General features: G+C 35.9%; 1 protein-coding gene and 1 non-coding gene across 4 annotated transcripts in view; both read left to right on the plus strand.

Annotated features, from left to right (window-relative positions):
• The window catches only part of ERCC6L2 (ERCC excision repair 6 like 2), a 163,197-nt gene that overhangs the window by 123,409 nt on the left and 26,151 nt on the right, over nt 1-13,637 (plus strand). For all 3 annotated transcript variants that reach the window (XM_073880718.1, XM_073880717.1, XM_073880719.1), the window contains 3 exons: nt 2,253-2,333; nt 3,648-4,812; nt 8,355-8,509. In XM_073880718.1, coding sequence (XP_073736819.1) covers nt 2,253-2,333; nt 3,648-4,812; nt 8,355-8,509 — 1,401 coding nt within the window. The remainder of the gene's footprint in view (nt 1-2,252; nt 2,334-3,647; nt 4,813-8,354; nt 8,510-13,637) is intronic.
• LOC112808587 (U6 spliceosomal RNA) lies at nt 2,021-2,126 on the plus strand. Its single transcript, XR_003204394.1, has one exon. It is a non-coding gene; the product is annotated as a U6 spliceosomal RNA (small nuclear RNA).

The following is a 13,637-nucleotide window of genomic DNA, read 5'->3' on the forward strand; positions in this document are numbered from 1 at the left end:
ATATGCTAAATGTCAGGTACTACCCATCATAGAGCTAGGCAGACAGAAATGAATAAAATAGACAAAAAGTCCTACCTACAAAAAATTTACATTCTATTTTGGGGAAACAAATAATAAACAAAAAAATGATACATATAGCCTATTATGACAGTAGGCTCTGAGAATAAAAATAGAGCAGGTAGAAGATGAATGACTTCTGGAGATCTAATGCCCAGCATCATGATTATAGTCAATAATACATATTATATATTTCAAAATTGCTAACGGAGTGGATCTTAAATGGTCTCACCACTAAAAAGTGTTTATTCTGTGGCATGATAGAGATATTAGCTAAAGCTATGGTGGTAATCATATTGCAATAGATAAATGTGTCAAAACATGTACACCTTAAGTGTATACAGTGTTATATGTAAATTATATCCTAATAAAAAAATTAGAGCAGGGAAGGGAAATAGGAAGACTGTCAAGGAAAGAGCATTGCAGTTTTAGATGGAGTAGCCAAGGAAGTGCTCACTAGGAGGTTGCAATTGATTCTTTGAAGAGATGAAGGAGGAAGATGTGTTTTACACAGAGGAATAAATGCAAAAGCCCTGCAGGAAGAGCATGCCCAGCAGAATTTCCAAATGGCAGGAAAGCCAGAGTGACTGGAGGGGAGTGAGCAAAAAAGCAAGAGATGGGGCCAGAGAGATGACAGGAAGCCAGATCACACGAGCACTTTGACTTTGACTTTGAGTGAGACAAAAAGCAAGTAGAGGGTTCTGAATAGAAGAAAAACAGTCTGACCTCTACAATCTAGATTAAATATTAAGAATTAGGCTATAGAAGTACAAAAGCAGAAGCAAAACACCAGGTAGGTGGATACTGCAATAATCTAGCCAAGAGATGATGGTGGTTTGGACCAGAGCAATAGTGGTAGCTGGTGTGAGAAGTGGCTGGATTCTTGTATATATTGCCCAGGTGGTGCTGACAGGATTTGCTGATGGATTAGATACAGGGTATGAGAAAAAAAAGAGTTAAGGATGACTCCAAGGTGTTTGGCCTGAGAAACAGAAGACTGGAGTTGCCATTTACCTATCACAAAGGGGTTCCGACAGGATTGAAGATTTCTGGTGCTGCCTGTTCCATCTGTTGTAGCCATCTGGCTTTAGAAAGAATAAATATAGTACTGGGATAGAGAACCCCCCCTCTCCCTTGCAATAATAGCCTCTAACCATTGGAAGAAAAGATCTCAAAGAACTATTTATCATTCTCTACAGTTCTGGAGGGGAGATTTTTACTTGTTGCCCTGGATACCAGGTGGCTGGAAACATTCCATTGGTAGATATGTGTATTTGTAAGTTGGGCATTTGTAACTCTGGTGATGATAATAGTATTTCCCCTTGTTCAGTCAACAAAGTCTTAGAAAAATAAATTGACTTCCTCTTGAAGGAGAATTTAATGGTCTAGAATCTAGGCCATTAAGTACCTCTGCTGAATGGTATACCAAAAGCTTTAAAAACATAAATACTTTCCCAAAAGATGTAACAAACTTGTTACACTATTAGGTATTTTTTTAGTTTCATATTAGATGGACCTTTTCACTTGATGTTTATTACACCAAAGGAATCAATAAACATATTTTAGTGAATATGAATGATAAATACACTAGCAATATAGGCTAGAATATCAAGTTCCCAATATTCAGCATTATCTGTATTGTTTGAGATGTTAATAATATATCCTTACTATAACTATTATGTAGACATGTTTGCTGTGGATATCGTTATTGGGTAAATATGTAACATTTTTTTCATTCTCTCTCTCCTACTAAAACTATTAGTGGAGTTGGCTGAAAAGTACTATTTTCTATCTGAAAAAGACACTTTAAGACAAGAAATAAGAGTACTTTATAGGCTCAGGACACTTCTGCTGTACCTCTCTACTACCTAAGAATTATGAACATTTTAAAATGTTATGTAAACTGTATATGGGTTTATAGTAATTAACAAAATTGAAAAATAACATTAAGAAAGCTAAAGCAGTGCTTGCTTTGGCAGCACGTGTACTAAAACTGGAACGACACAGAGAAGTTGGCATGGCCTCTGCACAAGGATGCCCTGCAAAGTCACGAAGCGTTCCATATTTTTTTAAAAAAGAGCTGAAGCAAGCTGCTCTCCATTTGCCTTTCTTAACTCCAAATTTCAGCATGCTATTGCTATTGTTTATCTGGTTGTTTTTACCCCATGTTTTATAGTTATTTGCATTCTTTATAGAGAGAAGGCAAAGTGGAAGCCGGGATCATGACGGCCACAACATGGTTGAAAGAGGAACCTCCCGTACACAAACAAGAAATGGTAAGCAATTTTTGAATCCGTAGCCTAGGACTCCTAGAAAACATGTATTGGGACAATTTTAAGTTACTTTTCCCTTCTCTTCATTTTTCAATGTGTAAAGAAAAAGGTCTTTAAAAAAAAAAGTCAAGGACACAAAGTCAGAGGACTGTCAGTTAAATTAACAATTTAGGCGAATTTCACATTTCATATCATAAGAACAAAGTCAAGAACAATCACCCGTCATTTACATCCAAACCGGAATTTTAACTATACCAAACTATAAATCCAAAATTAAATACACTGTATAGGTGAACAATCCAACCTAACTAAACAGTTTTTCACCAACCAAAAAATTAAATGGAAAAACAGTAATCAATGTCTGTTTAAGATTATTAAATCCAAACATCAAAATTATTCTCTGACTCAAACATATTTTATTTTGAGTCCTTGATCTTGTGATCTTTTTGGTAGTTTGTCATCTCACATACTACAAAATCTATATTGTCATCATAAGGGCTCTTTAATAAAGAATCTACATGTGGAAGGTTCTTTGTTGTTGTTGCTGGTTTTTTTCTTGCTTTGGGGGATTTAACTATACATTTATACTAGCTTGATGATTTGGAACATGGGGTGAATGTTTTTCTAACTTTATAGAAATACATGAGTAGCAAATGTTGGCAAAAGTATTACTGGATTTAAAAAAAAAAAAGTATTACTGGATAATACTTTCCCCAAATCTTTTACTAATAAAGCCTTGGTTTTAAGAAACTGAAAGATATATTTAGCTCTGATTGATGTAAAAAATAATAAATACTGGATTTAAATTTGTAGCAAATTTTACTTCAGAATATCTAAAATATTTTTTTATTTCTGATGGTCAAGATTCTATCAGATCTTATTTTTAATCTATTAGAACTATTTTCTACTTGTGAATTCTTTACTTTGTTAATGCCTACAAATTTATTTTTTTCTTAAAGTGTGTTTGGAACTATGTGCTGGACTACAGCAAGCAGGTTGTGTACTTTTCACTTTTGAGACCAGAATCAGTCCCTACATCTTAGAAGCTGACTGCTCTGCTCTGTGTTTTCCTTATAGATAATTTGATTACGTGGTATTCTGTTTAAACTTTTATTTATTTTGGAAGCTATTCAACTTGAGAAAAGAGTGTACCAGACTGTAATATTAAATCCTTTGCATTTGTTCATAAAATGTTGTATTTTTTGAAAATGCCAAGTGATATATTAGTTATCTGCCCAAATTTAATACCCTTCCAGTGTGATAGATTTGATATTATCTTGACATTTTCTAATGTTTCTGTGACTGCTTCTTATATAGTCTAAAGAGCCTGACTGTCAAGAACATAGAGGTCTAGAACAACCTGCGGAGTTGCCAACAAAAGAAGCATGTGATCCCTGCAGTGATTTTAGTGATGATGAATCAGTGGGAAACTCAAGAATAAAGACTGCTAAAAACAAAGCATCTGACTCAAGTAGAGCTTCAGGTTCTGCTGGACAGCTTACCTTACTCCATTGTGGTTTCTCTAAATTGTTTGAAACAAAATTTAAAGCAGTTGAAGATAATGATGGAAATATTGCCTCTGATGATGAAAGTTCTGATGAACAGCCCATGTGTCTTTCAACAGAAGCCAAAGATGTTGGTTTTCAGACAAGTCATGACTCTCTTGGTACTTCAAAACACCAGAAATTAGCTAACACCCTAAATCCAAATGAAAAATGTATTTTTGATAAAAGTGAGAAAATTTTCAAACAAAATATTTCTTCTGAGTCTGATGATGAGAAAAATCTTAAAAATACAGGTGACCACCATTGCATTTTACAGAATGTCACAGAATCAGAAGACAGTGATGTCATCTTTCCCACACAATATACAACTCAGATATGCCCTAAGAATGGTATAAAGTTTAAGCCACTTGTGGATGGATCTCAAGATTCTGAAACAGAAAATCCTGTAAAAATAAGAAATAATGGTGATGATAGAAAGACTGATGTCAAAGGAAATAGACAAATTGCAAAACAATTAAATCCTGAGAACATGACCCTGAAATCTATTATGAAAAGAAAAAGCAGTAGTGATATTAGTGATGAGTCTGATGACGTTGAAATTTCCTCTGAGTCAAGAGTAAGAAAGCGAAGAGCTACTAGTTCTTTGAGGTTTAAGAGAAAAAAGGAAAGTAAAAAGGAGCTTTTCACTTTTCCTAAAACAATGAAGAAAACAAATCAACTGTATACTGCAGATGGAGATTGTAACTCGCAGGCTATTGATGATTTTTCATCCTCAGATGACAATTTAACTGTCCGCCACATCAGTTTCTCTAAACAAAGCCATACACCAAAAACTATAAAAGATAGAATCAGTTTCTCTTCAAAATTGCCTAACCATAAGGAAAAGGACACTTTTATGCCAAGAAAATCAGTGAAATTTTCAAATGAGAAAGTTGTCAATCAAGAGCAGGTGTATGAGTCAATGGATAAATTTTTAGGTAACTATAGATATATTTTGAAAACTTTGTTACATATTTTGTGCATTCAAATAGCTCTGTAAGAGATTCTTAAATTAGCTTGTAAAATAGTTCTATAATCAAGATGCTACACTGAGGCACAAATGAGGAAGTGGGTGGATGGCAGGATAAAGGGAAGACCACCTAGGTCAACATAGAGAACTTTGTCATCCACCCAAGGACCCCCTCCATGTGCCCTATCTGAATCACAGCCCTTTCACCAGACTTCATTTAGTCTTGACCTGTAGGTGACTATAAGTTTAATGCTCCTCTTCAGTCCTTATGTCAGCATCTCGCCAGTCAGTTTGGTTGTCAGAAGCTTATTTTCTAGTAGATCCCTCAGGAAGTGCTCGTGAGAATAATATTCCCTGAGATTCCTGTTGGTAACAGTTTGTGCCCTTTATACTTAAAAGTCATTTTTTGCCAGATATAAAATCGTTGACTCACACTTTCTTCAGTATTTTAAATATGAGGCTTCCTTTTCTTTTGGCATGAAGTGTTGTCACATGTTCTTTTTCTTCCCCCTTGATGCCCAAAGAATTTCTTTTCTTTTCATTATTGTCCAGGAACTTTACTAGACTGTGTTTGAATGTTTGTCTTAATTCGAGTTGCTATAACAAACTACCGTGGACTGCGTGGCTTACACCTTTAGTTCTCACAGTTCTGGAGACTGAAGTCCAAGATCAGGATGCCAACATGGTTAGGTTCTTGGCTCAGGCCCTCGTCCTGGCCCACAGAAGGCTGCTGTCTTGCTGTGTCCTCACATGGTGGAGACAAAAATCATCTCTCTTGTGTCTCTTTTTTTAAGGCCACTAGTCCCATTCATTAGAGGTCCACCTTCATGACCTCATTATCTCCCAGAGGCCCAACCTTCAAACACCATCATGCTAGGGGTTGGGGCTTCAACATACGAATTTTGGAGGGACACAAACATTCAGTCCATAGCAGTGTTGGTTATTCTGGGTCAGTATTGTCATAATATAGTTTCAACTCGGTTTTTATTTCAGGAAAGCTTTCCTGTACTAGTGTTTTTAGTTACTTTTTCTATTCCTTTGCTGTGGCTTTCTTCTTCAGAGACTCCTGTTATTCAAATATTCCATTTTCTTTGCCTGTCTTCAGTATTTGTCACATTGTCTCAAATCCTTTATCTTTTTCATTTCTTTTTGCTTTTTAAAATATCCTTCCATTTTTCTTAAAGATTTAGTTATTGTTTGTTCCCTCTTATGTTCCTGCAGTCTAGTCTTCATTTTTCCAAATTTGTTTTTAATTTCTAAATCTTCCTGAGTCCTGTCCACCCTTTTCTGACTTATTCTGACTTACGTTGTTGGTTCGTTCCTGTATCTTACCATTTTCTTAATGTCTTTTACCTGGTTTTGAAGTCAGTTAAAATTTTAGTGTGCTTTGTGAGCACATGTTTATGGCATATTTTCATTCTGCTGCTTGTTCTTTTTTCTCATAATAATTTTTATGAGATTTGACCCTCTTGCTCATTTTTATAGAAATTATTTTCCCTGAATTTTTTAAGTGAGGCACAGTTTAGGAAATTTTTTCTAATTTCACAAATATCCATATCTGTTTTATTATACAGTCCTCAAAACTATGGTGGGATTTCTTGCCTCTATCCATACCCACTGCTTTGCTTTAGACCGTCTCTTTCCCTCATTCCTAATCTTCCTATCCTGTTCTTTTTGACTCCCTCCCAACAGTTTCTTCATTGTGTGGCCCTGACCCGGGAGCCCTGGTGGGTCAGTTTGGAGAGTTCCTAAGATCTAGTTTGCTTTATTCTCTCAGGCCTTCTTATCGTAAGCCCCCTGCACCCACTCAGCATTGGAGAACAGAGAACCTTCCCAGATCCCCGTTCCTTCCCAACTCATCTCCAAGTGGCCCACTGTGCTCTCCAGGGCATACCTGTTGGCTATTCTAGGCTCTTCTGTTCTCAGATCCATCAGATGCCACCCTTTTGCGTCCTTCACCCACACCCTGATGCTGTGCACAGTGTAGCTATTGGTGGATTGTCCCCATCTATTTGTATTTTAGGATTCATGGGGGAGTGTCTTGTTACCTTAATTTGTTGTATGTGTTGACCATGGCCTTTTGTTTCACTCAGTTATTGCTGGCTGTTTTATGTAGGGATTCAGAGATTGAAAAATTGCTTACCCTGCTACCACCATCTGCTGATAATCTGCTTAGTGATTTTAAGAGTTAGCATTGCTTTTAAAAGTGTCTGACTCATTCCCAAAAAAAAAACTATGTGAAAGAAGCTGATATATAAGCAAGGATAGTTTGATATAGGAATTATAATCATTGTGTTTGACTTATTTACATATCAAGCTTTCTTTTGTGGTTATTCACAAGTTCATTATGATATATATTTTGATACCCTTGTAACTAAGTACTGGACTATCCTTTGGTTTGTGTGCTATAATTAGATTTAGATTTGAGGAATCGTTGCATAAACTGTTCTTTAAAAGAGTAGCTGAGTTTTGTGTTTGTTTTTTACTGTGTAAATGATGTCAGTAGTGTGGAACTAATGCTATTTTGAATAATACATAAAACGTGTCATCAAAATTAAGAAAAATCTGAGTAAATTTTCTACCAGAAGAATACTTGATCCTTCTAGAGGTTTAAAACTGTTGCCATACACGCTACCTGGTATTTTGAGATTTAAGGAGGATATTATCTTAGTTGTTCTTTTTGTTATTTAACATCTTGTTTTCTCACAATTGTCAATTTTGGTTGAGAGAGGGTCAGGACTGAAACAGCACAAGGGTTGAAGGTCATAATTAAGGTTCATTGCCAGAGATGTTTGAGGGAGCTTTTACAGACCTCAGTTCTAGCCTTCTCTTTTATGACCACAATTTAAAAGTAAATTATAGGTGCCTAGAAGCAAAGCAATAAAAAATGTAGCCATTTTTTAGACTTCTTTCAGATAAAAGCTGTAAGTTAATTTTTTTCATTTCCTAAAAAGCTCCCAATCTTGACATTCTCTGGGCATATGTACAAAAAAGACAAAATACAAACAGTAAAACTGAACAAAGCCAACCAAATGAAACTCCCTGGTCATAAACCCCATGCTCCCACTCCATTGCTGTAATTAAGTACATGTTTAAAGGAACAGATAGATGAGGGCAGCACTGCTATTTAAATTAGTAAACAATTTTTTTAAATCAATAGAAACAACAAATCCATGGAGATAACCCTTTACCGTGACATTTTTCTTAGCCAAAACCTTCATTTCAGGTTTAAATCTAAAAATTGTTGTCTAATCTCAGAAGTTCTCATATTGATGAGAAGGAAAAGTCATTTCCAAGTTAACCTAGACCAATATATTTGAACTCTTTTCAATTTTTATAAAAAATAGAATATTGTGATGTTAACATACAAACTCAATGTTTTTCCTGAGGGTTAAGAATAGAACAAGCATAACTTCTCTTTTAGTGTATTGCTGATAATTTTTAAAGTGTACATGGAACCATATTGCTTCACAACGAGACATCACTTAATAAACACCAATTACCTCCCAGATGGTGTTCGGGAAGTGGCTTATATTCACTCCAACCAGACTGTGATTGGATCCAGCAAAGCTGAAAATCACATGAGCCGATGGGCAGCACGGGATGTGTTTGAATTGAAGCAGTTTTCCCAGCTTCCCGCCAATGTAGCTGTTTGCACTTCTAAGGTAAGAGAACATAGGGTCCTGACATCTTTAGTATTTAGAAGTTACTCAATAGGATCTTCTCTAAATACTCCCTCAGAAGTGGCTACTAAGACTATAAGCAATAAAGAAACAAGTGTAAAAATCAGAATGCCATTTGGAGCACTGTTGTGCTAAAATATTTTATATTAAAAGGCACATCTATGTTTAAATGCCTAATCATGTTGAGTTGCTTAATAAAAGTTTGCTAAAAAATGAGAAGTCTGAGGGAATCATGCAGTTAAATCAGAATCAAAACCACTTCCGCTCATATAGAAAAGGGAAGTGTATGATTAGATTTCCTTCAGAATTTTTCATCTAACATGAAGGCACACATGAAAACTAACTTCATACAGAATTTATATATATATATATATATATATATTTTTTTTTTTTTTTAAAGAGAGTGCACACGGGGATGAGTGGGGGTGGGGGACTGAGGGGCAGAGGGAGAGGGAGAGAGACAATCTTAAGCAGACTCCACACCCAGCATGGAGCCCCAATGTGGGGCTTTGTCTCATGACCCTGAGATCATGACCTGAGCCAAAATCAGGAGTCAGACGCTTAACCAACTGAGCCATCAATGTGCCCCTAGAATTTATATTTTTAGCAAAAGGATTCATATAATGTTAAAAGTAGTAAATACATCCTATGTGCTTTTCTTGTTTAAAATTGCTGTTATATAAAAATAAAGCTTTATGTAAATGTGGTATCTTATTTCCACATAGTCACTTTCATCAAATGTTTTTAAAAATGTTTTCTTCTCTTTGGCTTATTATTCTTTATTCCTAAGAGCTGAGTGTCTGAGGAGTTTTTCTACCACTTTATGTGTAGGAGTTAAAAATGGGTACTGTATACAACAATGATACTTTGTTTCCAGTTAGTACTACTTTTAAGAATGAAGGGGGGAAAATGCCTCTGAACTGTCAAGCTGTCTTTATTTATTTGTACCTCCTCTGGCTCCACAGAGGATCTGGATTGTCCTAACAATAAAATCAGAATACAAAGTGAAATTCAGAAACAAGGGAAATATAAATTAAACTAGAAGTTCAGGACTAAGAGAAAGTTAAATGCAGGTATGTAGGATATAAAGTTCTTACCCAGATATTTTCTTAAATGACAAATTTGATTGAGTTTCCTGGTAGACAAAACAAAGGAAGTAAACAATTTATTTAGTGTTTTCTCAACTACTGCATTTGGAAATGTGTGTGGGCACTTTGGGTGGTCACAGTGACTGAGTACCCGAGGGGCATTAATGTCTGAAGGCCAGGGAGACTAAATGGCTGTTGTGGGGGTGGGAGGGCTATCCCACATGCCAAGAATTGTTCTGCTTAAGATGCCATAACACCCTGCTGAGAAGCACTGAGCTAAATTGTTGTCCTTAAGGAAAAGAAAAAGGAAAAAAAAATGCTAGCTCTTCGAAGGAGGAAGAAGGCTCTTCCTAGCACTTAATTTGAGGGAAATTTGTCACCTGGGATTTTAAATGGTGACTACTGAATGATCTAGTGAGCAGTCAGTTGTCTGATAATATCCTTAGAATAAATGGAATAATGGACTTGAAAAACTGTGCATTTAATATTTTTCATTGTAATCCAAAGGCACAATGCCACAATATAACACGCGAAAGCATTTTTTCATGACCCACGTATGCTGCCTTTTTATATTCTCATTTGATCTAGGAATATACCATATCTCAACCAACACTGTAGAGAGCAATTTCTATAGTTTGTCTACCTTGCAGGAGCTATCTGAAAAAGGTAAGCAGAAATATGCTGGGTTTGCCAGAAATTTGCTATATTAGAATGAAGAGCCTATCAGAATCTCTTAAATAGACAGCTAATTTTTTCTTAGGGTTTTATTTTTGTAACCATACCCCTTTTTTTTTAACCATGCCCTTACCCAGACAAACAAATTTTAATGTGAAAACGTCAGATAATTTGGCAAACCCCTGTAGTAGATGTTAATGAAATAATTTAACTGGGTATTGTTGGTTTATTTAAATATTTCTCAGAAAAGAAATTTGCAGCCTCATATAATTCCTCCCAAAATGGACCGGAGAAGCAAGCACCTAAACATAAGAGAAATAAACACCCCTTTGGAACCTTCTTAAGGCAAGTTGTAAAAATGAAAATGGTAGAAATATACTTTGCCCTTAACTGGGCCGAGGACCAGGAGCAAGGGAGTTCCTTTATCCTTACATTAGCAATCCCGGTAGTGCTCAATCTTTTTTAGCCCCAGCATTCTTGAGGTAGACAGCACAATCTCATCAGAAGCTTTGTCTCTTCACAGTGATTTTTGGAGTGAGGGACATTCTTACCAAGAAACAAGTTGAAATATTCATCCCCTAGGATTTCTAATATGCCCTTTGAGGCTGTATGTCCCCCCCTCACACACAGACCAACTTAGTAAACCTTTTTCAGGGTGTGTGAAGAAATGTGTTGTTTAATGACTAAATCATAGTGGGTGTAAAATATTCGGGAAGTTTTAAAGCCACTAAGCAGGAGGTCCAATCCCATGCCACCAATGCTAGCAGGCCAAGAACAGTCTGTACAAACATGCTCATCTCAGCGGCCAACTTGTTTAAATCAATACTTAATATAGTAAAATTCCAACAGAATAAGATTCAGTCCCTCAGATTTTACCTCTACCATTTAAAACATCAGGTTAATAATACGGCTGTAATTTCTTGAAAGTTGTAGTCTATTACCTATATACAAAAATCACTTGAGGACAGTTCATGACATGTGAGAAAAAACTCACAAGCACCGATTTCATCATATCTGGTCAGACTTACTTAAACACCTTCAATGAGTAAATCACTGAAACACACCATCATCTTTGGTTAGAGATATGTGTGTCTCTCACTGAGACAGTTTTAGTGTGTTGGTGGCAATAATGAATTGGCAGTTTTGAAAAAAATTAAAAATTCTTATGAGAAGAAAAGAGAATAAACTAAGGTAAAGGGAAACAAAGCAAGGTGAAAGCAAAAGAGGCTCAGCCATAATTTCAGAAAATATCTGCAAACCTCTTGCTTCTAAAGTCTCCAGAAATCCCCAGACCTCCCACCTACAGTACAGTATCTTTCATCTTGGGGCTCACATCCAGAATTTTTATTACTGAGAATTCTTCTGAGTGCTTCTTGTCTGTCACCAAATTTTTATTAGAGACCTTTATTTGTGTTTGAAATGATTGTGTGTGCGTGTGTGTGTGCGCACATGCTTGCGTGTGGTCTGTGTGTGTGTCTGCAGCCAGATGCAGATGTGTTGTCTCACTTCCTAAGAAAATGAAACAAATCCTATTTATTTGTATGAAGGTAACACTCCATTAACAGTGGTCACAATATGCAAGTATTTCACTTTCCCAGGAATACTGTAGTTGAGTGTAAGAACTTTTAACTAAATTGCAAAGGAATATACTAAATGGAAAAGTTACAAAAAAGAAGTAATGTACACCACAAGCCTAGATAAACTCCTATGGTCCTTCAGAATTTCTCAGTCCTTTTGATGTAATTATTGATAACCAAAATGACAAGAGCTCTGAACCTGCTTTTCAAATTTAACCGTATATTAAAAGGCCTAAAATGTACTATCTTTTCCATGTTTCCTTTGGTTTCTTATAGTTTATACTTTTATAAATTAATTTCTATTTATATGACATTTTATAGATGTCTTGAATGAAATCTGTCTCTCCTAAAATAAATTTCTAATCAAACTTGGTTATTTAGTAATACAAATTATATAAAATAAGAACTCATTTTGCCTTAAATTATACTTAGATATTTTAGAGCCATTTCTGAAGATGAGATGTCTGAGAACAAGAGGGAAAATCTGTGTGATTTAGGTTTAAACTCAGACCGGAAAGAAATGTTTTTAAGCATCTGAAAGGACTGCTAATACCTTTATTAGAGTTAATTTGTTCTTTTAATATATGGAAGTATGTCACAGAATTTAGCTATACCTGTTTGTGATGTGGGGCCTCATTTTTTCAATCAACTGCATGTTTTCAACTGAAGTATACTTAAAGTTTTCTGAAAAGAAAGGTACAAAGACAGCATTCAATTAAGGATTAATCACCATGGCAACTGAGACTGGTGACCAAGAGGAGGGGGTGTACTCTCCCCTCCGTCTCCTGCCAGCTGTCATAGTCAACCTCTGGGCCCGAGTCTGCACCACATATAGACTGTGACTGACTCTAAGAAACTATATCTGTATTTTGTATAAATTGGTACAAGTATCAGACTATAAAAGAAGACTTAATCCCCTGAATTGGATGACAGACACTTGGCACTCTTGCCAGTGTTTGACAGAGAAATAACGGGTCGCTTTGTAGTAAAACCTGGATTAATAGTAAACCCTTCTTTATGTTATTGCAGTGTGGTGTAAATGAGAGGCCTAAGCACTCTGTCAGCCCCGGGCGGGAGCGGGGGTGGGGGGGCCGCAGGGAAGGGTGCCTTTTATAACCCGTGCAGGTTTAAGCAGTGTTCAGAATACTGCAAATACAAAATGTTGTGTTAGTAAGAACATCTCTCTCTTGTATTTGTATTAGATTGGCATTTTGTAGATTACTTAAAGAAAGGATTTCTATGAGCTATGGTGGATTTGATTGCAGTATGTTTATACAGCTTTTGGAGTCAGCAAGGAGGGATGGACTGTTTACAATGAAGCGAACTTTGGGGAGATAGAGCATTCCATTATCCTATTTTGCAGGATAGTGAATGGCATGATGGTTTAAAGTAATGGTTCACAAATGACTGGTTTATGAAGTAGTTGAGTAAGGAAGGTTTATGGATTCATCATCTAACAAAATTAACTCTTACTGGGTGGGATTTCTCATGGTTTTATCATTTTCCTTTCTATAGCTAGATGCTAATTTTATGGTATTTATATCAGAAAGTTGTTCTTTCAAGTAGTTTTAGTAGAGATCAAGATTTTTTTAATTTTGTTTTTATACATATGTAATTATGTAAGTGTTGGTATGAGAAGTTTCTATCTTTGGAACTAGGATTGATTCAGAAAGGTAGTATGTAATTTGTGAAGAACACCTGTTACCTAGTCAGAGGAAGGAGAATCTGATATTAACTTTAAATATACACACCTAGTCCTCTCCTAGCTGG

The sequence above is a fragment of the Callorhinus ursinus genome, unplaced genomic scaffold (assembly GCF_003265705.2).
Source record: "Callorhinus ursinus isolate GAN/ISIS: 27379988/994484 unplaced genomic scaffold, GSC_fseal_2.0 scaffold39, whole genome shotgun sequence".
NCBI lineage: Eukaryota > Metazoa > Chordata > Mammalia > Carnivora > Otariidae > Callorhinus > Callorhinus ursinus.